General features: G+C 47.8%; 1 protein-coding gene across 2 annotated transcripts in view; it reads left to right on the plus strand.

Annotated features, from left to right (window-relative positions):
- The first annotated feature begins 3446 nt into the window (after nt 1-3446).
- The window catches only part of LOC122387994 (ubiquitin carboxyl-terminal hydrolase 48-like), a 44335-nt gene continuing 22207 nt past the window's right edge, over nt 3447-25574 (plus strand). Inside the window, exons 1-16 of one of the 2 annotated variants that reach the window (XM_043378720.1) lie at nt 3447-3700; nt 6749-6970; nt 7354-7560; nt 7989-8129; nt 8779-8961; nt 9358-9493; nt 12260-12366; nt 12623-12780; nt 13147-13248; nt 13545-13855; nt 14165-14395; nt 14841-14998; nt 15378-16423; nt 16936-17060; nt 17623-17807; nt 24279-24380. In XM_043378720.1, coding sequence (XP_043234655.1) covers nt 6834-6970; nt 7354-7560; nt 7989-8129; nt 8779-8961; nt 9358-9493; nt 12260-12366; nt 12623-12780; nt 13147-13248; nt 13545-13855; nt 14165-14395; nt 14841-14998; nt 15378-16423; nt 16936-17060; nt 17623-17807; nt 24279-24380 — 3329 coding nt within the window. In that variant the 5' untranslated portion in view covers nt 3447-3700; nt 6749-6833. The remainder of the gene's footprint in view (nt 3701-6748; nt 6971-7353; nt 7561-7988; nt 8130-8778; nt 8962-9357; nt 9494-12259; nt 12367-12622; nt 12781-13146; nt 13249-13544; nt 13856-14164; nt 14396-14840; nt 14999-15377; nt 16424-16935; nt 17061-17622; nt 17808-24278; nt 24381-25574) is intronic. The other variant, XM_043378721.1, reaches the window with a different exon arrangement.

Raw genomic sequence — 25574 nt, forward strand, 5'->3', positions numbered from 1 at the left:
GAGCGCTATGACTATCACATATATTCCAGTTTATTCGAAAATCGGAATTTTTTGGATTTCTTTTAGTTTTTTCTAAAAAAATCAATTTTTTGATTTTTTTTTTTGTCAAAAACCTAAAATTTTGAAAATCCGAGATAGCAGTTTTGTAGCGCCGCTTTTTGTCTACTAGAACATATAAAGAACTTTGAAATTGCTTGATAACTGTAGATTTGGTGAGCGTTTCAAGATTGCATGTTTTTTGCTCATTTTTGCTCGAACATGACCTCAGTTTGACCTCAATAACTCCTTTCCTAAGGTGACCTAAGACTTGAAATTTGGTGTGAAGGTGTCAAATTGATGCCCGGGAAGGTACTGAAGATTTAGCGGCGCTGCGCGCCGCCGTTTTCTTGCTATTCAGGAAAACCACAGGGGGGGGGGCAAAATGCCCCCCCCCAACGGGGCGAGGGAGTAACGTAAACTATGGATAAAGTTAACAGTTGTTTTGCGTATAAAGTGTGTGTCTCGGAATTTTGATATCGTTAATCAAAAAGAGATCAATTTTGCGCCCCCTCCGTCATAAATCAAACGGAAAAATTGAAAGGCGCTTCTTTTGGACGAACGTCATTTATGTCATTTCATTTCATTTATTCATGGAATTGATCACGGGACTAGCCCATTTAAGATCAAAGTCAAACCATAAAATCCCAATCACAACACTCTAAAAAGTTGGCGCTACTACAGATCTTACATATTTCTGGATCTTACGTTTTATACATGACAGTGAATCGTAAAAAAGGTCCACTTCCGTACATTTCCTTAACCCGTGCCCCGGTGGCGGTCTCAGCCAACTTCGCCCTACTGGGGGGGGGGGGGGGGCATATATTACCACCCACCTCTAACTAAAAAAACTAAGAGGGCTAGAAAGACGCGGTAAACAGCAGTCGATAGCTCTCGATGCGTACGTTTAAAAGTATTTCGGTCGTTTTTCATCTTAGAGCAATATTGGGGTCACCAGAGGTCATCAAAGGTCAAAATTTGCGCATTGTCATTAAATTTTTCAGAAAACATGCCATTATCTTAGGAACTATGATAGCTAGAAAAACGCTGGGAATAGCAATCGATAGCTTTTGAACTTTTCTTTTGATATGGTCATCATCAAAAATGACCTAAGGTCAACGGTTTACCCTCCAGAGGGCAAAAACTATGCCACTAAATATTGTCCGATCTTCAAAATTTTGGCACCAAAATGTAGCGCGTGCAAAGTTCTAGCCGCACTTCGAAAACCATTTTCATCAAGGTCAAACTTCAAGGTCAAATTCAAGGTCAAAGGGCGGGGAACTGAAAAAGTGCCACTAAATATTGTCCGATTTTCAAAATTTTGGCACCAAAATGTAGCGCGTGCAAAGTTCTAGCCGCACATTGGTGCGGCTAGAATTGAAAAGTTCTAGCGGCTAGAATTGGTGCCAAAATTTTGAAGATCGGACAATATTTAGTGGCACTTTTTCAGTTCCCCGTCCTTTGACCTTGAATTTGACCTTGAAGTTTTACCTTGATGGAAATGGTTTTCGATGTGCGGCTAGAACTTTGCACGCGCTACATTTTGGTGCCAAAATTTTGAAAATCAGACAATATTTAGTGGCACTTTTTCAGTTCCCCGTCCTTTGACCTTGAATTTGACCTTGAATTTTGACCTTGATGAAAATGGTTTTCGATGTGCGGCTAGAACTTTGCACGCGCTACATTTTGGTGCCAAAATTTTGAAGATCGGACAATATTTAGTGGCACTTTTTCAGTTCCCCGTCCTTTGACCTTGAATTTGACCTTGAAGTTTGACCCTGATGAAAATGGTTTTCGATGTGCGGCTAGAATTTTGCACGCGCTACATTTTGGTGCCAAAATTTTGAAAATCGGACAATATTTAGTGGCACTTTTTCAGTTCACCGTCCTTTGACCTTGAATTTGACCTTGAAGGTCAAGGTTTAGGGGTGAATGGGTTCGATTTTCGTGATCCTCATGGTCCAATTGACCTTGTACGAGGTTTTGGCTAAAATCGGTGCTCGTCGCTGGAAAAGTCGCAGGTGACGTAGCATTTTTAAAGTTCCCCGTCCTTTGACCTTGAATTCGACCTTGATCTTTGACCTTGATGAAAATATGTTTCGAAGTGCGGCTAGAACTTTGCACGCGCTACATTTTGGTGCCAAAATTTTGAAGATCGGACAATATTTAGTGGCACTTTTTCAGTTCCCTGTCCTTTGACCTTGAATTTGACCTTGAAGTTTAACCTTGATGAAAATGGTTTTTGATGTGTGGCTAGAACTTTGCACGTTCTACATTTTGGTGCAAAAATTTTGAAGATCGGACATTATTTAGTGGCACTTTTTCAGTTCCCCGTCCTTTGACCTTGAATTTGACCTTGAAGGTCAGGGTTTAGGGGTGAATGGGTTCGATTTTCGTAATCCTCATGGACCAATTGACCGCGGCGCTATAGCTCTAATTGGTTCCCGAGTTATGCGTCGGCATCTTGTAAACTGTCGATATTCGACCTGAAAATCGGCGAAATTTGGCCTTCATCATGACCTGACCTTTGACCTGACCAAAAAAGTGGCCGAAGAAATTTCGTCATTATTTTTGACGCTCTTTCGAACGAAGATAGAATATGGGATGTAAAAAGATATGCTTGCCAATGCACGCCCATGTTTTTGAATGGAAATTGAGGGTGCAGCTGCACACCGTGCACTCCCTCTTCCGCCGCCCCTGATTTCTTGCCACAAACGCCTTCAACCGCTTCCGAATGAAAGAATGTACGATATATTCTCATTTTGTGGAGGTTGGGCAAAGCCTGACCACTACTGGGGCATTCCTCGACTCTACTGGGGCATTTGCCCCAGTAGTTAACATGCTAGCCGAGGCCCTGCACCCATGGGTGCTTTTGCGGCCACTTTTTGCAAAAAAGTGGCAGTGGCTTTGGGATGGCCCCTCTCCCTTTGAAAATGGCTGGATCCGCCAGTGAGCCCATTCGATGAGTTTGGCAAGGTGCACGCTTCACGTCGATAGAGGTCTGCGAGCATTGCGATGGGCGATCCTCTGGAGCGAACCCGAACGGGAATGGGCCGAATGGGCCGTTCCTCAAAGTCCGGCTCATTCCTCAATAAGATTGGGAAATAGCTGCTCTTATTACCGTTTGCAGCGACATCTCTTATGAATTTTACGGTACCGGTCCTGACCTCTATTGACCACTTTTGTTGTTTGATAAATAGATGAAAGTTGCTCTACAATATTCACTGATACCTATGGATTTCGTTTAAATTTGTTTATGCCATTACAAATTCAGATTTTTAGCAGAGATGAATGAAAGGAAGACACATTTTACATGTAGCTGCTAGTGGAATTGAAAATATTTTGCGGTTATTTTGCTTCAATTCGGGGATTATGAGAATGACGCTTCTCTTACGAAACTGGCGCAATATGATAAGCGCGTGAGGGCTTTTTGTGTGTGCAGCTGGATCGAGCTGGATCGAGCGGATAAACAAGTTTCAATGTCGATATCTCGATATCTAGCGTGATTTTGTACCATATTTGCTCGCTGAGTAATTTTTTAAGGTTTCCAGGAAATAACGGAATCGTTGCATATTGATACACCTCCGTTGCATTCTGATTCAATCGTCCCCCAGTTCAGTTGGGAACTCTAGCCCAAGCTCTAGCCGTCCTATCGTCGGGCACGGTGAGTACCTACCTACCTATTTTTGTTTTATAGAAGACAAAAAGCAGAATGAGACAGACGCTCTTTTCGTTAATTCCTTAACTTTAGTTTGCTCTTATTATGCCCATGATATTATAAACCCTGAGCTATGAGTCCGAGGGTCAGAATGGCTGTCCAACAGGAAGGCTTAACTGTTGCAATCTGCAAGTGGATACAGAACAAAGCTGAAACCAATTTTGAGGAATATTAGAATTATTGTGGGCCGTGGGGGAGGGGCTTCAGTTCTGTTTTATCCGAAAAGTAGTTGAAATCGTGAGCTTTTAGTTATGCGTGCAAGTCTGAGTCATTTAAAGGGACCCTCCCACCTTCAAAAAAGTTAATGAATTGGCATGAAAGTGATGTCGCTCGGTTCAGAAAGAGCAAAAACGAATATCTACCAAATTTCATCGAAAAATATTCGCCGGTTTTCAAAATATTAGACTTTTACTTTTGTTTACTTTTTGGGATCTCCGCTGTTCCTAGCGACTTTATTTAAAAGTGCGGCATTTGTTGCGCGCAAAGCAGCATATACCACCGCGTGCTACAAAACGTTTTAGTCAAACATTTAACGGACGTTCGAAAGCCTGATGACGTCATCAGATTCCCGTAATGGTTAAGAGATAGGGACCACGCTGGTCCCACCCTGCAAGTAAAGGGAAGAAATTTCTTGAACACCATAAAGCTGCGGGGGTTGCGACCAGGATAAATGGTGGTTTCTGAGCCTGGCCGCAAACTTGGCTATCTCAACTCAAAACTAATGTTAAGGTGGGAGGGTCCCTTTAAAGTTTTCATCATTTGCCTTGACTAAAATTGATGATGGATGCTCTAGTCAATCCCATATTAGTTTTTCAGTTTTTATCCATTCAGAGAGATGGAATATTTTGATATTCACTGTATCAATTTTAACTTAGTTTGAACATTTGAAGTCCCTAAGCTAGAATTTAATGGAACTCAGTTTAAGTTAATTGGCTAAAATGAAGAATTTAATACATCATTATGAGCTTTATTATGCAAGGATATAGTTGGAAAGTATTTAGAGTTACCAAGTGGGTAGGTAGTTAATTTGTGGAACAAGGAGCATTTGTATAAAGATAGATGTAAGATGAATCATCAGATATATGTGATTGAGTTCATGCTCAAGGACTTGTAGTAATTATTTATCAATCCTTCATGATTTACCCAGCATCCAACCATGCTCATGTTAAAGTTGACAAGTAAACTATAATTGAGATGACAGGTTCAGATTGCTGCCCATAACAGGCTACCTACATAAGATAAATTCTAGGCAATTGATCACAAATATTTCAGGAGAGGCCCGAGGCTCTTTCCATATTTCCATAATGAGTCACACACCAGATTGGCCAGGAGCTTGAATGGCAATAGCTTCCTCATGCAGTTATGCAGCATGTTCAAGATGAATAAGACAATGCCAATTAATTACACATCAGTTCCTTTGATAGATCATCCAGCTGCTGAGTTAAGGTTAAGGTTAAGGTTAAGGTTGATGAGCTAGGTTAGACTTGGTCTATTTGGTGCTCATGTCCGGTAGGATGGTACATAGAAGGATCAACAGTAGACATATGTAGGATTGATGACTAGGAATGGCAGGTGGTAGCCCAGTGTCGGTCGAGTCTGTTCTTGAAGGCATTTGTAGAAGGCGCAGAAACAACATGATCAGGGAGCTCATTCCAGGGCGTAACGACTCTATTCGAGAAAAACTTGGCTCTGAAGTGATGGGCTGCTCTCTTTTTCTCCAGCTTCAAGTGGTGTCCCCTGGTCCTTGTGTTATCTTGTAGTTTGAACAGCTTCGTGGGGTCGATATCTAACTTGTTGGTAAGAATCTTGTAGGTTTCAATCAGGTCACCACGAGCAGCCCTGTCCTTCATGTTCATCAGGTCCAGCTTCCTTAGCCTGTCCTCATAAGAAAGATTTCTGATTTCTCGAGTATGTGGGTGCAGTGAGATCCTATTTTGTCTAGTCACTTTAGGGCTTGAGTTTTTAGTGGTTGGCCATTTAAAGGGACCCTCCCACCTTGACATTAGTTTTGAGTTGAGATAGCCAAGTTTGCGGCCAGGCTCAGAAACCACCATTTATCCTGGTCGCAACCCCCGCAGCTTTATGGTGTTCAAGAAATTTCTTCCCTTTACTTGCAGGGTGGGACCAGCTTGGTCCCTATCTCTTAACCATTACGGGAATCTGATGACGTCATCAGGCTTTCGAACGTCCGTTAAATGTTTGACTAAAACGTTTTGTAGCACGCGGTGGTATATGCTGCTTTGCGCGCAACAAATGCCGCACTTTCAAATAAAGTCGCTAGGAACAGCGGAGATCCCAAAAAGTAAACAAAAGTAAAAGTCTAATATCTTGAAAACCGGTGAATATTTTTCGATGAAATTTGGTAGATATTCGTTTTTGCTCTTTCTGAACCGAGCGACATCACTTTCATGCCAGTTCATTAACTTTTTTGAAGGTGGGAGGGTCCCTTTAAGCTAGCCTTTGGCACCAGGGCTCACACTACAGGAAAGATGAGGCTAGTGAGCAGAGTGGTCCTTTCTAGATATTTTGAGGATGGGCATCACTTGCATGTAATACCACTTAGGAATCTTATGTTGTTATGACTTATGAGAAGGTATATTTTGTCTTTGGCAAATTAATCTTGTCTGAGTATGTCATCTTTGATGTTTGACAGATTTACCTGTCCTACTTTTGTGCTGTTTTGTTTGCAAAATGCAATACCTGATAGATCCTCGAGCCTGATTTTTCTTCCCTGCTTATTGCAACTTATTCTTTTTTATTGACAGTCGTACATTTTACATATTTGTACAGCGAATCAGTTTCAATCCTAAATGATCTGTGTAGTTGCAATGACAGTTCAAGCAAACAATAATCGCAGTATGGTCGTCCAAGACTTCAAGCCATCAAAAGCATCGAGTTCCAGGTTTAAATTTGCCATTTTTGGGTTAAAACTTTCAACTGACATTCATCTGACATTCAACTGACATCAACTGACATTACAGTGACCTGTTGCAGCACAGGCTAGTCATCCTCAGTCTGCTGGCGTCGCTGCTGGCCGGCTCTAGCCGGCTGTGTCTGGTTCCAACCGGTTTATACCGGTATGCCGCCCCGTAAGGACCAAGTGGAGCGGCAGGCGTGGCAGTGGGCGGAGACCACGCCCCCGGAGGATGTCACCGAGGAGCACGTGCTGACCGCCTACATCCTGCAGCCGCCGCACAGCCGAAAAACCGCCTGCAAGTCAGTAACGCAGAGGAAATGGACGGACTTATTGGCGAACTTCAAATGCAGTAGCCATAAGTGCACCACATACCTATTTGTCAGAAACATGAGTCATGCCGCAAAGCTAAGTTTTAAACAAAGTTCACTTGAAGCTGATAAAACTTGATTGTAGTCTTTTCAACATATTTTGTTCTGCCTGGAATTATGTTGCAGGGGAATATCGTGCAAATTGCTGTTGGAATATGTTCATGCATCTGACTCGCTGAGAACTTGGCAGGCTAACACACTGAGGTGATGGTGCTGGCGTCACATGTTGACTCTATGCATAGCCTTATTACATAGGCCTTATATTGACCCTCTATCACCTAACACTGACCCCCCATCCCATCTCCCCCTCTCAGGAAGAACTGCCGCCACCAGCCGCTATGTATCGCCGGCCTGGGCGAGCACGACTGGCTCTACAACAGTGACGAGACGCGTCTGTACGCCGGAGACCGCGAGGAGCCGGACGTGCGCAGCGCTCAGGTACCCGCCGGCCTGAAGAACCTCGGCGCCACCTGCTACGTCAACAGCCTGCTGCAGCTGTGGTTCCACAACAGGAAGTTCAGGTGCGGATGATTGTGATTGTGTGCGGATGATTGATTGATTGTGCGGCAAGGACGAAGTGTAGGTAATGTGATGAAAATGTAGAATTTTTTATTGCTATTTCCCTCTGTGTGTGTTTCAGAGAGTTAGTGGCTGCTTTTGTATCGTTGGCTATTATCACATGGTAGGTAGGTATAAATGCAATCTAACGGACAGGGACAGGGTATAAGCGGACAGGCTCTCAGTTTATCAGGACTATGACTCATGCTGTAAGGTGTTTGGCTGATAAAGAGTGGCTTATTCACTGGTGCCGATATCAACTAGTGTCTTTTCAGAAACAGGTAATGTTGCTATGCTAAAGATTATTGATTGCAAGGTGCAGGCTATTTTAACAAAATGTACGCACACAACAGTCGCCCTCCCCAGCTCTGACCCCCCTTTTCTCCCTCAGACGCGCGATCCTGCAGTGGGACCCTGTGGCCGACCCTGTGGAGCAGCTGAACGAGACGCTGCTGACGTCACAGTACTCACCACTGACACCCATCGGTCACCTGCAACTCATCTTTGGCTACATGCACGGAGGAATGCTCAGGTGAGACACCCACTCCAGACAGTGACAGTAGGGGAGTGTTAATGAGGGATGCTAAAGTGAGACGAATAGCCCAAGCAGTGTGGCGGCGGGGGGGGGGGGGATGGGGAGTCAACGGGCTGCTTGGATACACCGCAAACTAAGCAGTGACAGGAAGGAGCAATGTTACGACGGACTGCATAGGAGAGGCAAGGGACACACCTTCACGGTGGCTGTCAAGGTTGGCTTACACGATGTGTGAGCTGGCTTTGTCCTATCGCCTAAAGCCTTGATAAGATAGGGCTGACCGATAACTGCACGTGTTCTGGTGCATGTGTTGTTGATGAGTTAATGAATGTGTTACACAACGCATCCTGCCATCTTTTTCATTGAAATACGTTGATTCTGATTGAAGAGCGAAAGAATGACTCGATATTGCGCTAGATAATCTTATATGCCAGAAGGTCTAAACTTTAGTCTCTATGCGACCAGATGCAGTGACCTTTTGAACAGGATGACCTGAAAGGATGTCAAAAATATAGGAGAGGCTGCACAGTATACATCACAAAATTCACTGTTTAACGCTTACCAAGGGGTTAGTCGGCGCCCTTTTGAAGAGGATACTGTACCTGACCACGGTCTACCTCCCCCTGCCCCTGCCGCTGCTGCGCAGGACGGTGGACCCGTCGCCATTCATCCTGTCTCTCCGGCTGGACACGATGTACCAGCAGGACGCGCAGGAGTTCAGCAAGCTCTTCAGCACGCTGCTGGAGGAGGCGCTCTCCCACCAGAGTCGGCCAGAGGTCAGCGGCGCAGTGCAGCACCTGATGCGCGGACAGTACGAGTATGTCACCAGGTGAGAAATGCTAGCGAGGTAGACAGACAGCTCTATCAGCGGGACAGTTTCGTACTCTTTTGCTCAGGACAAGTTACGGGGCGCTTGACACTGTGAAGCGTTTAAAAAGTTGCCGAATTCTATGTGCGCTTGGATTTTGAAGTGCATTGCTATAGCTATACGCAGTAATGCTTATTTTTGCACCCTAGCTGCTCACATCAGTAGTGAAAATTGTCTTTGGGCCCCAATTACAGGCAATGCGTGAGAACACTTGTCGATTATGGCTGTCATTAGGAACCGTCTGATAGTTTTTTTTTTCACTGCTGCGTGAAATTGTATTGCAGACATTTAATCATCAATAACTTTTTGCGACACGTGTTATGACTTCTGAGTAGGTAATTGTTTGGTTGTTCCCAGGTGTAACGAGTGCCTGCAGGAGTCCACATGTCCTTCCTATTTCTACGAGCTGGACCTGCAGATCCAGGGCCAGAAGCAGCTCTCCGACTGCCTGACAGAGTTCCTCCGAGAGGAGAGCCTCACGGGAGCCAATCAGGTACGAGGAGGGCCTCACAGGGGCCAATCAGGACGTATGGAGAGTGGAGACTAGATTGATTATGACGAATAAGCTACCGGGGTTTGACGTGGGGAGTGGAATCTGATATGTAAAGTCAGTGTCCTGAAATTGATTTTTCGGAGAGTGTGATTGAAGCCGCGAGGACGTCGCTATTTCGAAAGGACGTCGATATCGGTGCGGAGCCTAAGCCACTGAAGATCCCTTACCTAAATGTCTTAAAATTAGCGATTTTCACTGGCAATATTGACTAATAGCACCTCAAGGCACCTCAAATGATCATATATAGACACAAAGTAATGCCAGTTTACCCCTAGTAAAATACAAAATTCAAGCATTCACCACAAACACCAAAACAACACTTTGAAGATGTCTAGTTCTTGTCCATAATCGTACACAACAGTCAACAACAAATATGATTCAACAAAAATCAGCCCAAGAGCCAGCGGCTATCACTAAAAATTGACGTCATAAGAGGGATATTATATCGAGCAAGAGGACTGACGTAAAAAACAGACGTCCAAACAAAGAGGTGGAAAACAGTTCGGAAAATTAATTTCCATAGCTTCCTGTTATGAAATTTAATTAAGAAAACTCCCAGCTGGACGCTGAATTTTTCTTGGCTGGAAAAAATGTGAAATCATTGTGCACTTTTCAGTTTTGAACCGACGTCGATTAATTGGGAATAACAAGGTCAATCGACGTCCCCAATATTGCGTGTATTTTTAACCCTCGCCCATGTAGGGGGGGGGGGGGGTTGGTGCAACCCCCCCCTGAGGTTTTTCGGAAATAGTGCAAAAACGGCGGCATACCTTATGGGGCAAACCTTGCGCATCTTTTGATAAAAAAAATTTGACCGGGTCATGTCAGGTCACGGAGTTATGACGTCACAAAGGGAACAGCCTCCAGCCGGATTTTCACAAACTGAGTGCCAACGCCCGAGGTTTCCTGCCGGTGGTACGGACATCGGTTGATGGATCGTGATGAAACTTCCCATGCATGTTGGGGCAAGTATTGGCTATCATATGGTATAAGAAACTTGACCGGGTCAGGTCAGGTCACGGAGCTATGACGTCACAAGAGGAACAGCGTCCGGTACTATTTTTGAAAAGCGCCCGAACCACTATTTTGCTAATTCTTGTCACCTCAATGGGAATATGCAGCAATATTAGCTTCTATAGGGAGCAAATGGACCTTCCAAATCCAAAAATACAATCAGATTTCAAAAATTTAAATTTTGATTTTTCGAATTTCTGCCGCCGACTGTGACCTTGCCGACTTCCGGCGCTCCCAACGCGCCATTTTTAGAGCTAGGGAAACGAAATACATACCAAACGATAGAGAATTGATCAAGGAACACGATAGTGAAGGTTTCAAGTCGATATCTCCCACCGTTTTGCCGCAATCGCCGCGGAAAGTTGAAAAAAGTCTATTTTTCCGAAAATTTGACCTTTGACCGGTCAAAAGTAGGTCAAATGTTGACCTAGGACCAAAAAATATACCACCAATCGCGAGATCTCGTTGAGAGCAATCCGTTGGTTTTTTCCGCTAAGCTCTACGACGCTCCGTTTTCAAACGCCAAGGGGGGGGTCGCACCAACTCCCCCCCTGCATGGGCGAAGGTGGCAGATCGCCGTTTACGGGCGAGGGTTAAGGCAAGGACGACATACTTGAATTAATACTGTTGAAATTCGTTAACTTTATTTTAATTCAAATAGATAAACACTAAACTTTGTCCCCAACCACAATCAACATATGCAAAATTAACTACTTTTGAAGGGCATGTCCCAGGAGCAGCGCTACGAAAGAAAAACTCCCAGCTGGACGCTGAATTTTTCTTGGCGCTGAATTTTACTGTGACCTTCTGAAGGGAAAAATAATTAAATATGTTACAGTAATTTGATACAAAAGGTATGTTGCATGCTTATAGAGAAATGTCGAAGTAATATATTCGTATGATTAATTTTTATCTATACACTGCACAGTTACTAAAACTGAAAAGTGGAAAACGACGTCCTCAGATCCCTCTATTCCGACATCTTTTCTCCTTCATATGGCAGCGATTACATTCACATGGTAAAGGAAAAAACCTATCCATATCTGACGCACAGAAAACGAAAAAAAAAAAACGCGTTGTTTACTGTTGCGGCAGTTGGCCAGCGGTGTAGGAAAGGGGAGTGAGTGTAAGAGTGGGTTTGTGAGGACTTAGGATATAATTATCGTCATTCTGCATAGCCGTGTTTTTAGGCTACAGGGGTGATATTTCTTTTTGTTAGTTTGCTTTTGGTGTTCGATATACCTGTCCACTTTTATCTGTCAGGGACGTCGTTTGGCTTTCCGGGACGTCACAAAGAGAATCCGTTAAGGTGTGGGTTTCCACCCAAATTCACGAAAATCAGGACACTGTGTAAAGTAGCACGCTGGTTGCTTGAACCAATTAAATGTATTGAAAATTAATCAGTTTCATTTGCAATCTGGTTTTAGGTGGTCATACAGGATGGATACGTGCTATGTGACAAAAAAATTAATGCTTTGCAGCTCAATGATTGTTGTACATGCAACACCTCTGCTTTATTACAGTACAACTGCCAGACGTGCCAGTGCAAGAGGGACGCGTCCCCCACAGTAATTATCTCCTGTATCCATCCCCCTCCCCTGTTACAGTACAGCAGTGCCAGACGTGCCAGTGTAAGAGGGACGCGTCCCGGTGACAGTCACCCGCTACTATCTACCCTTTTCTATGTTACAGTACAACTGCCAGACGTGCCAGTGCAAGAGGGACGCGTCCCGCGCCATTCGACTCACACAACTGCCGCCGGTGCTCAACTTTCAGCTCATGAGATTCGTCTTTGACCGGTGAGGACTGAGAGCCGATTTTCCCTCAGCTGCCTTTTCCCTCATTCTGCAGATAAAGTATTACGTCAGCCTCAACTATGAGGTGGTTCTGCAGCCGCTGATCTGTAACTGAAATTCTGATTTGGAGGTTTAAGGGAGTTTGCTGGCTAATATCCTTGTTCGTTTTTTTTTTTTTTACTGTGTGTGGCACTGAACGTTAGTCTTGCTGATCTCTCGGATTTCCTCTGACGTTATGTACGTCCGCTGTCCCCCTCAGTGAGACGGGTCTGAAGAAGAAGCTCTCCTCCCACCTGCGGTTCCCTGAGCTACTAGACGTATCGGAGTTTGTGGGCCGGCCGGCAGGCGCCGTCACCTACCGGCTGCAGGCCGTGCTGCTGCACAAGGGCCCGTCCGCCTACTCGGGGCACTACACAGGTAAGGGACAGTACACACGGGGCCGTCCGACTATTCGGGGCATTCATTACACTGGCTCGGAACACTGAACAGGCAACTGCAGCTAGGTAAACACGCATAACACAGGCCATGCTGCTGCAGTCAAGGGGCCGTCCGCCTACTCGGGGCAGCACGAGCCGTTAAACACTACTGATTTTGCGCAGCCATTGGACGGTGCACACTGCACAAGGGACTAAGCACCACTTAGGTACCGCACTAAGGGTCGACCATGCCCACCAACTGCGGCCACAGGTACTGAAAAGCAGACACTGCACTTTCGCGGAATAACCAGCCTCACGTCTCTCCTCCCGACCTCTGAGTTGTTTCCCTTCTCTCTGTCCCCGACAGCACACATCTGCGACAGCGAGACGGGTGCGTGGTTCCGCTTCAACGACGAGGAGGTGGAAAAGATCAAGTCGCTGAAGCTGAACGCAGAGGATGACCTCGAGGGTAAGTCGGGGAGGCCGTGGGCATTGGACAGGCGCGGCATGGAATGAACTTGTGGGGCGGCACGCAGGTGGGCGTGAAAAAAATGGTGACCCTGCGCTTGAGGCTTGAAAGTGACGCTTTAATTTTATCTGGTTTGCTAATGTGTACCAATGACATTGATATATTAGTTTCCGGTAAGGAAGTCCCGCGACGCCTCGCGATTGTGATGCTTCCTAACTACATATTTATGCCTGAGATCAGCGTCTCTGAAGTCTGTCTCACCACTCCCTTTTCACCACTCTCTCCTCCCGGCACAGACTCAGCTGCCAAGAAGCCGAAGCAGACGCGCTGTCCGAAGGGCTACCATTCGTCCAACCAAGCCTACATGTTGGTCTACTACCGCGTCCCCGAGGCGGCAGAGACGAACGGGCCGACCGCCTCTCAGGCGGACGGAAAACCGGCCAAGGCGGAGGGACGGCAGGCAAAGGCGGAGGCGAAGGCGAAGGTGGACTCCAAGGCGAAACTAAAGGCGGAGGCGGAGATTACGCTGCCTGATCATATTCAGACGATGGTGGATGCCATGAATGCGACGGTCAATGACCAGGTGCAGCTCAACGAACAGGCCAAGGTGCGTAGAGCGGGGATGCTGATGAACGGTGTTATGCAATGGTGGAGTTTACCGTTATGGATTCTTTTTATGAATGCATTGCTAAATGCTACCTAATTACAGTACACCTTAGTCTACTGTAGTCAATGCTATGTGCTCGTGTATTCGCCTATTATTGGGAAAGTTCTTATCAGCTTTTGTATTGGTGATTGTGTTTTCCTTCGCTGATTCAACGTTGACTTTTCATGAACAATTCTGAGCAAGAATATGTTCATTGAGCTACCAAAACACACCCTAAACCCACTCACTCGCTCCCCGCCTCCCCCTCAGAGTGTCTCCGTCGAGGAGTACCGAACCCGTGAGCGGGAGGTGCGTGAGATCTACCCTCGTCTCACGTGCTCGGACGTACGGGCCGGTCTTCTGCTGCTGCCTGCCGCCTGGCTCTCCGCCTGGCTGGCCGGAGACACGCCCGGCCCCGTGGACCCGGCGTCTCTGCTCTGTCATCATGGGAAACTGTCACCCTGGCACGCTGCGAAGATGAAGTGTGTCGATCCGGGAGCGGTGAGTGGATGAGAGAGGAGAGGCGAGGAAAGAGATGAGAGGAGAGGTCGAGAGGAGCGGACTGCAGAGGACAGCTGGAGGTTGGTGGCCAGTTGCAAATCACTATCAAATAATGTAGGAACTGGATTTGTGATCATGGTTAGTGATCGTTGGGAGTCAGCTTGAGGAGACTTGAGGAGAGTGTATAGTTAGATGCAGCTGAAGTTGGTTTGTCCTGTCGGATGTGATGACTCAGTCAGCTCATCCGCAATTATTAGCAATTAATCATGATTGGCCGTAGCCGCCACGCCGCTCTGAGCAGCTGTTCGACGTCATCTGAAGTTTTTTTTTCTTCACATAACGCTCTCTGGGGTTGGCTGCTGTTCCCACAGTACTACCTACTGATATTTTCAGCTGTCCCTCCTCTAAATGGGTTCGGTATAACTGACCTTCTCCCCGCCCTCAGGGCTCTCTGTTGACCTGTCTGTACGGCGGTGCCGGCCTCGATCGCTCCGGCCTCTGCCGGGACTGTGTCCAGAGCCGATGTCGGGCTATCCGCGCCCGCCAACAACTGGAGGAGGATGCACGCACCGTCACCACGCTCCTCAAAGAGGACCTCAAGCCGTGAGTCGGGAGTAGCAGGGGGAGCAAGCGTTCCCGTGGTCTTATTTGCTATCGGTTCAGTGGGCATCTTACATTGTTCACTTCCGCTTTGGTTTCAGTTGTTTCGAAGTCGTAGTACGAATTCGAGGTAGCGCTATATAGTATATATAAGATAGCGCTGTTCGCAATCTTTCAATGTTGCATTAGTGTGTGCTATCTTATTTCATGCTTATGGTTTAAGCTTAGCCATATTGTCTCGCGTCGTATACAAGGATATTCTTATGAACTTTAAACATTTTTCTTTCTTTTTTTTGTCTCATGCATTTTTCGTTTTTTCGTCTCTCATGCCCACTTCTCGTATTCCATTTCCTATCTGACGCCAGCCACCGTGTCCCCGCAGTGACGACCCGGCCGTCTGGGTCGGAAAGACCACCCTGCGCGTCTGGAAACGTCTGGCTCTGCAGTCTCTACCCCAGGACAGCCCTCCCTCAGCTCCAACCGGCGGCGGTGACACCCCCAGCTCCGCGCCTGGGACCGCCCCTGCCGCTGCCGTCACCACCACCGCCAGCTCCGCACCGGCCACCGTCACATCCGCTCCTGAGACAGACTCGAGCACCCCCGCTGACCAAACCACTACCAACGGCACCGGTCAACCTTCCAGAAAAAGGCCGGCTAGCTCGGTGGAGGATGCCGGCGACTCGAGTCCCAAACGGACCCCCGGTCGTCGGGCCTCGGCCGCGGAGGACAGGACTGTGAGAGTGGGGCTGAGTGAGGACATGGCTGTGGAAATGGCGGTGGACAGAGCGGGGGAGGGGACGGAGGAAGAGGGGGAGAGTGGGGTGGGTCGTACCAATGGTGATGTGGGGGTCGAGGGTGAGGTCAAGAGTCTTTCAGAGGCTGTGGAGGGGAAGTGTAAAATGGCGCTTGGTGGGGAGAAGAATGGCGCTCTTGCGAGTGAAGTGGCGGATTCTTCCGCGTTGGATTTGAAAGAAGAAACAAACTCTGATAAGACGATACCTGCAGAAAGTAAAAACGTGTCAACCGGCAAGGAAGAGGCGCCAACGAACGGCGCTGTACCTTCCTCTGTGGAGACCGAACCAACGGAAACCTCCCCAGACCCCACCAACCGTTCACCATCACCTTCTGCATCATCGTCCACCTCACAACCCGCATCAACAGCCGCCTCACTGGCTTCAACATGCGCTTCAACACCGGCAACAACACCAACACCATCCGCGGCTTCCACATGTGCTTCCACATCAGCTGCGGCAGGTTCTTCAGCTCCCCGGCGGTCGTCCGTGAGCCGCTCGAACGGTCACCCGGAGACAGACAGTGAGGGCACGGCTCGGGGCCGGCCCGGGACGGAGACGGAGGACACCTCCGGACCGGAGGACGAGGACGATGATGAGGAGGAGGAGTTCAACGGCGACCTGCGCTGCGCGCACGGTAAGATGGGGGAGACTGACGGGAGGGGGTTTTAGACGGCTAGTAAGGGTAGATGAATCGTTATGTCGAAAAGATAATATGCTGGTTATTTGATTCCCGATCTTAAAAAACTTTGACTCTTGCTACTTTTTGGTTGTTGGCAGTCTCGAATTACTTCAATATTGTACAGGAAATGCGTCTGATAAGCATACCTGACTTGTCTTCGAACCCAGAATACGAGCAAGGTAGCTGCGACATGCGCCTCTTGGCACTCCGCAGTCTGCACCATGCCATGACAGCAGTACCCCACCCCCACCCCACCCCCCGATCTGCCCCCAACGTCCTGTCCGCAGGTGAATTGTGTGTAGTGGAGGACGTCCGACAACTGCTGCTCTATCTTACCATCCACTATGACCGTGTCCCGTCCCCTTGCCAGGTGAACCAAGGCCATAGGTGAACTGTGTAAAGGAGGGCGTCAGACGTCCGGTACCCTGTCTTACCCCTGGTCTGACCGTTCCCTGGCCCTTCCCCAGGTGAATTGTGTGTGGAGGAGGGCGTCCGAAGGCTGGTGCCGCTCTCAGTGTGGTCAATACTGGTCAAATACTTCCCCGACGCCCCGGAATACGGCAGGGACCGGCAGTTGTGCCAACAGTGCAGGGTGAGGCAGTGTGGTGCGCATTGTAAGCTATGAGTTGGAAGCGCTTTGGGGACCTAGCCAGCTGCTAAGGTGTTTTGTTCCGGGTGCATTCGTCTTGGAACCATTGGTCAAATGTGGTCAAGTATGTGGTCAAAAATAAGATTAAGAATGAGGCATTTCACCCTGGCAAATGCCCCAGCTATACGGGTACTTCTAAGCTTCATCCATTACGAGCGCTCAATCTACACAGCTGGCTGGGCTCGCTCCTTTGTGTCGCCTGGCAACGGTCCTCTCAATCTGCCTTCGCTTAGCCTTTGAGCTACGGGCGCAAAATGACCCCAGTAGTCGGCGCGTCCTAAAGCTCCAATAAGCAAACAAACAACCCGATTTCCAGCCCAGTTCGGCACTCTCGGCTGCTATGATAAGAGCCGTGGAGGTCCTACTCACTGAACGGTACCACCCCGCTCCTTTCCTCAGGATCCGAGGGGATCACTGACACCCTGTCCATCCCAACCCTGAAAATAGGAGCACGTATGCGAGGAGGAATACAGCTGCTGACATCCTATTTCTTCCCCGTCCTCAGGAGCAGGTGTCTGAAGAGGAGCAGATGCGTCAGCTGTACCGGCAGATGGCCACAGAGCAGCGGGCCGCTCTCAGCGACCTCTATAGCGACCGGCTGCGGCCGCAGGTGGCAGCACCGTCGTGTCCGCCCGGCCGCTACCACGCCCTGGGGCGGCAGTCGACAGAGCTCTGGAGGAAGTTCCTCAAGTGAGTGCGACTTTTGACTTATATGGTTGGGTTGGGACGACCGATATAGTGTGAACATGGGTACGCTGCACGTCAAGAGTTACCTACATCAAATGCTTTGATAATGCTCGTATTTTGTCCTTTATTCGAGTCGTTTGCCTTTCGAAAACAATGGAAGATGCACTCTATTTTATGTTCTAAAATGCACTTAAAACCCTCCTACCACTATCCTATTCTAACAAGAACTCGGGCCCATGCTCCTAACCATACAAGCTGGTGTCAGTGAAATGCACTTCTTCAGAATAGTCTCGCATCCCACCCTACCTCACAGCTGCGTCCTAGCCCAGCCTCCCCTCCCCTCCCCTCCCCTCCCCTCCCCTCCCTCCAGCCCATCTCCCCCCTTATCCCATCTCATCCCACCGCCGAATTCATCATCCCACCTCCCGCTCCCGTACCGTCGGAGCTGTCTGTCGGAGCCGGCGAACCGGGAGCGTCAGCCGAGCCGCGCTAATGACGCGTTTTTACCGCCCGCTGACGTCACGGCTCGGCCGGCTGACGTCACCGGTCGTCTGTGAACCCGGCGCCGTGGTAGTCCGGCAGCTGATCGGTGATGATGGCACCTGGAACCGCGTAACTTCGTTTATACGGCGTACTTTTGGTCTACGTTATTGCTACGCTATTGCGAAGACCATTGCCAGTTACTTTTTGCTTTTTGCCTCGGCAGTCGGTATTGTAACGTTCAATCTATTGTCTAGTCTCTGGCTTTCATTGGGCTCAATTCACAATAAGACGTGTCTTCAGGTGTGCTCTGGCCACCACAGCTATACTAGGAAAGACACCAGTGAGCTATGAGCTATACATCCTTTCAAAGACCGTAGTTAAGCTAAATAGGTACATACGTCCCGCTCTCCTTCATTCCCGTAAGGCGCCCCTCCCCCACCCTCGCCGCTCCCACCATCCCTGTCCATTCAACCATATCAACCCCATCTGGTATAACACCATCACCGTGTCTGAGGCCGGCTCTGCGTCCTTTTTACCTCCCCGGATGAGCCGTCTCTGCGCGCTGAGCCCGGCGGTGGCGTGGACACCCCCGGGAGAGAGGAGACTGGACGGCCGGAGCGGGCTGAGCCTGATGGATGAGACCGAGAGAGAGACGTGTCACCCTGGAGAGCGGGGGAGGGTGGGATAGAGTAGGGGAAGGGAAAGATGACAGGTGTCGGGAGAATGGGGGTAGAAGACAATGGGGGCATTCCACGTCAAATCAAACACCGAAATCCGTCATCCCCTTCGATTTTTCTGAAAATTTGTCGGCAGACTGGGCATGGTTCAAAACTGAGTTACGTATAATATTTTCGAAATTTGATAACGTATCGCCGAGATATAGGTCATCGAATATAGCCAAAAATGTCACACATCATTTTTTTAAATGCATATAACTCTGGTTCCTTTTCTGGTATCAAAATGATATTAACAGGGTCTTGTAGGCAATTGATAAGGCTTTGATTTTTAATTATAAAATTAAATTGAAGTGACCTTGAAATGCATTTGACCTTGAATTAAAACAGAAAAATTTAAATAGCAAAAAACACGCCACCTTCGATTTGAGTAATTTTTACATATTATGTCCGTCACAATGTTCCTAACCATCTGTGAAAAAATTGGAGTGGGCCATTCATAACTTTCGCGGCAAACGCCGTTTTCATGCATCAACATCACGCAACCGCGCGTGACCTTGAAAGACAGAGTCAAGACATGCTTGCTTGTGTACACTTTCTGAAATGAATGATTGCTGATAAGTGATATCCCAAACTCTGCGAGAATGGAAATGCATAGTCATCCTAGTCAAGCATTCACGTTCCATTGTAAAAGTGTCTCAGGCAAACGGTATTTTGCGGTGAATTTTGAGCCGTGTGGAAATGCATCATGAAATAAATTCAACGAAAACATTATCACGCAACGATATCTTCACGTCTTTTGATCTTCACTATACGAAAGAACATACATTTTTGAGTATGTATGGGGAATTTCTAGTTAATCCGATAATAAATATGGCAGTTAGAGTCCTGCTAAGAGTAACATGCCGCCGGCTGAGGCGGGATCGGCCGACGCGGGAAACGCAGCAGTCACAATTTTGTGTTTACACGTTCATATTTCAATTGTTTACCAACCTATTTTCAGAATTCTTTCACCATAAGATTGCCTGTACATTTCTTAGTCTTCTCACAAAATTTGACGCGAATCGAACGTAATCAGCGGTAAGGAGCGCGATGTAAAGACGGAACCGTTCCGTTCCGTCCCGGCACAGTCTACAATTCAGGCGGCGCGTAGCGGTCGGCGCCGGCTGCCGAGTCGCCGCGTCGCCGCGGCGACAGGATGTTCACTTTACACCGCCATTACTAGAACAGTTGTGAACCGATTTTCTTATTGCTTGCACGATGAGATGTGCAATTCTATTCTGGACAGGTATCCATAAGTAATTTCGCATCAATATTATGAGATATTGGCGAAAAACAGGAGGGGTGGGGCGAAATTCACTCTTCCCCCTCCACTGCGCGTGCTAACATACGTTTGCATATGTGCCATTTTCTTCAAAACTTATGAATGGCCCACTCTAATTTTTTTTCACAGGTTGTTAAGAATATGGTAGGCAATAAAATATATGAAAATGAGCCAAATCGAAGGTGGCGTGTTTTTTGCTATTTCAATTTTTGTGCTTAAGAACAGAGTTAAGCAAATTTCAAGGTCATATATTTAAGTCGATGCAATTCTAAACAAATGCTTAAGAAATTACCTAAACAGTAAGGTTTATTTCATTCAAATCAGACAAGTAAAACCAAAGTTATGGTCGTTCAAAAATATAAAGATGCAACATTTTGTAAAAATTTGATGCCCTATATTTAGAAGACCTGTGGTCAGAATGTGCAAAAAACATCAATGTAATGTCCGGGGCGACACAGGAACTCGCTCACAAATTTATAATGAAATCGCTGATGGTAAGGTGCAAAACAGCCGATTTTTGTTCGATTTGACGTGGAATGCCCCAATGGTCTGATGGCAGAAGACTGGGAGTTATAGTTTCATTGGTACCGTGTTTAGTTCCTAACAGCATCACTCGTTATTTTGGTTTCAGCTGCTTTCTCCGGTCCATTTGAGCTTCACCGTGATTTCTTACATTACTGATTCCATTTCCCACTTTCATCTCTTCATCTCTCCTCCCTTCCCTGGGTCCGTTTTCCTCTCCGTCTTTTACCTCCTCTCTCCTCCGTCCGTCTCCCTCACCATCCCATGCCAGGTTGTCCATCGACTTCAGTCCCGACCCATTGTCCGCGGGCGGTCCCATCAGTGTCCGAGCGTGTCCGCCGTGTCCGAGCGTGTCCGAGGATGTCCGCAATCCACCACTGCCGCCGGACTCTACTGGGAGACGGCACCGCACACCGGGTTTCTCAGGACATCTGCTACCACCGAGAGACGGCTACGCACTTTTCGTCTTTCTCTGCAACTTCTATTTCCTCTCCCTACGAACTGCTCTTCGTTTCTCTTCTTTCTTTTCTTTGCTATCCTTCTGTTCTCTCTTTTCCTTTCTGTCTTCCGCCCACCTCCAACATCTCTGCTCCCTCTCGCTCTCGCTCCTCCTCCCCTTCTTTCCTCTCTTCTTCCTCCCTCCTCTCCCTCCGGGCGCCGGTCGGCTCAGCCCTGCGTCATTGTCGCTAGGCGCGGACCGTTTTTGGCCGGCGCCCCATCCATCTTCTCCTTCTTTTATTTGCGGCTGGCCATTCTTCTCTGGGTTTTTGGCCGGCGACACTGTGATAGATCGGTTTTTAATTGGGGCCGCCGCTGGTCAGCCGCCTGCAACCGAGCGGGAGGAGGGGGTAACGGTCTACAACTTCTTCAGTAATGTTTTTGTGGGGTGTAAAGGGACCGAAGGAACTTCTGGGAAAAGAGAGTAGTCAATAGTCATGTTTACGGTGAGCTTCTGTTGGATTTATTGTTTACTTTTGTGAATGTTCTGAGGACTTGGTCATGTTTGGTGCGGTATTTTTAGCATTAGTTCATAACCTGCCTATTTTTTTTTGTCATCAGTGCTAAGTCGTTTGGTTGAGTCTATTATCTGACATTCAAGCTGATCTCTGTTCATTGGTCTCGATAAAAAAGTTTGTGTTTGCTGGAATGCTGATTGGCAACACTTCCGATCTTCTGACCTGCAGTCTCGCCTATCTAGCCTCTGATTCGACTGCTGTCGATCTGATCCCTGGCCTCAGTTCCGACTCTGTTTCCTCCCTTCATCTACCTGCGCCTCTCTTTTCTTCCAGTATTGCCACACTGGCGCAATCGCTGCGGATCATTGGGACCATTGTCCGGCGGAGCTCTGGAGCCGGGACAACCATGAAATGATATCACTCCTCTCTCTCTCTCTCTCTCTCTCTCTCTCTCTCTCTCTCTCTCTCTCTCTCTCTCTCTCTCTCTCTCTCTCTCTCTCTCTCTCTCTCTCTCTCTCTCTCTCTCTCTCTCTCTCTCTCTCTCTCTCTCTCTCTCTCTGTCTCTGTCTCTGTCTCTGTCTCTGTCTCTGTCTCTGTCTCTGTCTCTGTCTCTGTCTCTGTCTCTGTCTCTGTCTCTGTCTCTGTCTCTGTCTCTGTCTCTGTCTCTGTCTCTGTCTCTGTCTCTGTCTCTGTCTCTGTCTCTGTCTCTGTCTCTGTCTCTGTCTCTGTCTCTGTCTCTGTCTCTGTCTCTGTCTCTGTCTCTGTCTCTGTCTCTGTCTCTGTCTCTGTCTCTGTCTCTGTCTCTGTCTCTGTCTCTGTCTCTGTCTCTGTCTCTGTCTCTGTCTCTGTCTCTGTCTCTGTCTCTGTCTCTGTCTCTGTCTCTGTCTCTGTCTCTGTCTCTGTCTCTGTCTCTGTCTCTGTCTCTGTCTCTGTCTCTGTCTCTGTCTCTGTCTCTGTCTCTGTCTCTGTCTCTGTCTCTGTCTCTCTCTCTCTCTCTCTCTCTCTCTCTCTCTCTCTCTCTCTCTCTCTCTCTCTCTCTCTCTCTCTCTCTCTCTCTCTCTCTCTCTCTCTCTCTCTCTCTCTCGTTTCTCTCAGGCATCCACCGTGACTTCTAACAACTTCATCCGAAATTAGTGGCCACCAATGTGTGTATTGTGGCGTATGATCTCTCTATTACCGCGTGATACCTCCTATAACTGCCAGCACCGTACGGTGTATTGGTATCGTAACACCGCCCGTGAGTTACTTTCTACCGGTGTGTTGTTCCAACCCAACCTCCCCCACCAGTGGACTACCGTCTCTCTCGTTTCTCCGTGTCCGCGCCGGGAACCAAAGTCTGCCGGCGCGCCGCCAACAGCCTCTGTGGGGCTGTTTCTTCGACGAGGCGCTCGTAAAAATAACTGGCGCCAATTTTCTTTCCCTCTTATTGCGGCCGGAAGAAATGCTTGAAATACGACGGAGCTGTGGTGTAAAGAGCGGCCCGTTTAATGAAGAGTCGGTGCTGGGCTGTAGAGCTGGCTGAATGACTCGATTTAATCAGCTGAGATTTGTGGTGACGAAAACGAATATGATTGAAGTCTGACTAGCGTATTTTGGTTATGATCGCCTTATTTGGTTTGTCGTACGCTTATTATTAATATCACGGCGTAAGTTTTTTTTGCGGTTTTGTTTTGCTGAGGGCCCGGATTTTCAGTAGTATCTTTAGATACGGACATGCTGTCTTTCTTTATTGCTGCGCACAATAGCTTCTTTATGTTCAGCAACATATTTTTAGGTCTTCTCATTGCTTTTGTTTCTGCAACATTATCCACTTTGTTTTCCACTCACTGAGCTCTTACTTTGTTCAGTTCTTTTTGCCGTAGTTGTCTTTTTGTCTCAGGTATTTTTTCCCTCTCCCTCTGAGCTCTTGACATGAAGGCAAATTGCTGCCATCGCTCGCACGTAACGGGAATGAGACAGCGGCGTATTTGCAATCGCTTACCGTAACCGTAACCAATCGGCGTGCGGGCGCTTCAGTCGGGGGTGCCTGGCCGAGGGGGGAGGGGGAGGGTCACGGTAGAACACGGGGGTCTGGTAATGTTCTACGATCAGCAGTTATGTGAGGAACGATTGGGACGCCGTGGAATGACGAATGTGAACCGGAGAAGTCAGGGGCGCTGACGCACCATTTGTTGTGGGCTTTCAGCGCTGTTTTGTGGTGTTTTGTTGGGGGAGTTCGTGCAGTTGTGCCTATCATGTTTGATGTCAGTGTTCAGTTAATGATGTCGGTTATCTTGCTTTCTCTAGCAGCGTCAATTTGTTATGCTGTCTGTTGTGTTTCTAGTTGGCTGCATTGAGCTGGTGTTTGACTTAATAAATCTAACGTTATTTCATCGGAAAATACCGGCTGCGTACCCATATTGAATTTCACTGTGCTATAGTGTCGTACTCGTCAAGGCCTACTCGTAGTGTGTGTCCTGTGGTGTATGTTTTTCAGTGCCTCTGTGTGTAAAACTCGTGCCGTTGTCTGTTTCAGGGACCCTCTGCGGAGAGACCCGGCGAACCTGGAGACCCGGAGTCTGCTCTGCCGACATGGAGGACTGGTGTTCTCACCGACCGACCCGGAGGACAGACACAGGTGAGCTGGTGAGCATAGCTGGAGGTCACCCCGCGTGGGGTGGCACTCGCACCCCGAGGACAGACACAGGTGAGCTAGTGAGAATAGATGGTAAGAGCTCACCCCGCGTGGGGTGGGACTCCCACCCCGAGGACAGGCACAGGTGAGCGGATGGGGAAGCAGAAGCACTCACCCATGGTTGGCGATTCTTACTCCATTTACTGGCACAGGTGAGCGGGCGAGAAACAGAGTTGAACACATATTCTCATGGCTGGGAACTCGAGTCACTTCGTTGCTGTAGAATAGGGCTTGCATTGGCATGGTCTGCTTTGAAATAGTTCTGTGATCTCATGGCACCATTTGAATGAATGCATGAAGTCAGCTGTTGTGTGCATGCAAAACGTAGCAAAGAATAACAAAGAATGTTATCCAGGTAAACCTATCGATTACCTGCTGCGTCAATTAACACCACTCCATCACCGGTATCAGTAATTTGATACCTCTATCATTTGCCGTCTCGTTTTTGGCTCCGGTTTTGTCGTCATTATCAGTTCTGAGCCCTGCGAAGCGGTGACTGATTCACATGAATATTTCATGTTCAGTATGCCCGGGGCACAAAGCCACTGATGATGCGTTCTCGCAGGCTGTTGGCGAAATTTCGGCTCCTCGGGTGAGATATGCTCCGGGGTGTTTTTGCGTTCCGGTTTGTCTTGGTGTCTCATAATGACTAGCAATGGTGAGCAGAGCATGGATGAGAAACGGAGCCATGTGGGGAAGATGGAGAATTGATTTCGCTGGCGTTTGTAAAAAAAAGAAACGATCCGAAGATCAGTCCCAACTTCCATGCTAGGATTCTCATTAGCAAAGATCCGTCTTTTTCGAGTCGGTATCTTTGATTCTTCTTATTGGTCGAAAATCGATTAAATAACAACCGGTATGCGTGTGATAAGCTCGCCGAATCTGCAAAGTCAGCAATCCTTTCTGTATTCATGACTGGCCCCGCCGATTCTTTCGCCTGTCAGGGCAGTCAACCGCTCACCTATGTGAACGTCTGGGATCTCAGCGACTACCGGCTATCTGATCGCTGGCCCCTGCATTCTGCGTCCCCGTCTTCGTCCCGTCTCCGTCCTGTCTCCGCGTCTATGTCGCCATGGCTGCTTTCACCTGTCTCTATTCTCCTCTGCAAGCTACTTGCACGGGTGGATTACGATGCAG

Source organism: Amphibalanus amphitrite, unplaced genomic scaffold, assembly GCF_019059575.1.
Source record: "Amphibalanus amphitrite isolate SeventyFive unplaced genomic scaffold, NRLGWU_Aamphi_draft 000305F_arrow, whole genome shotgun sequence".
NCBI lineage: Eukaryota > Metazoa > Arthropoda > Thecostraca > Balanomorpha > Balanidae > Amphibalanus > Amphibalanus amphitrite.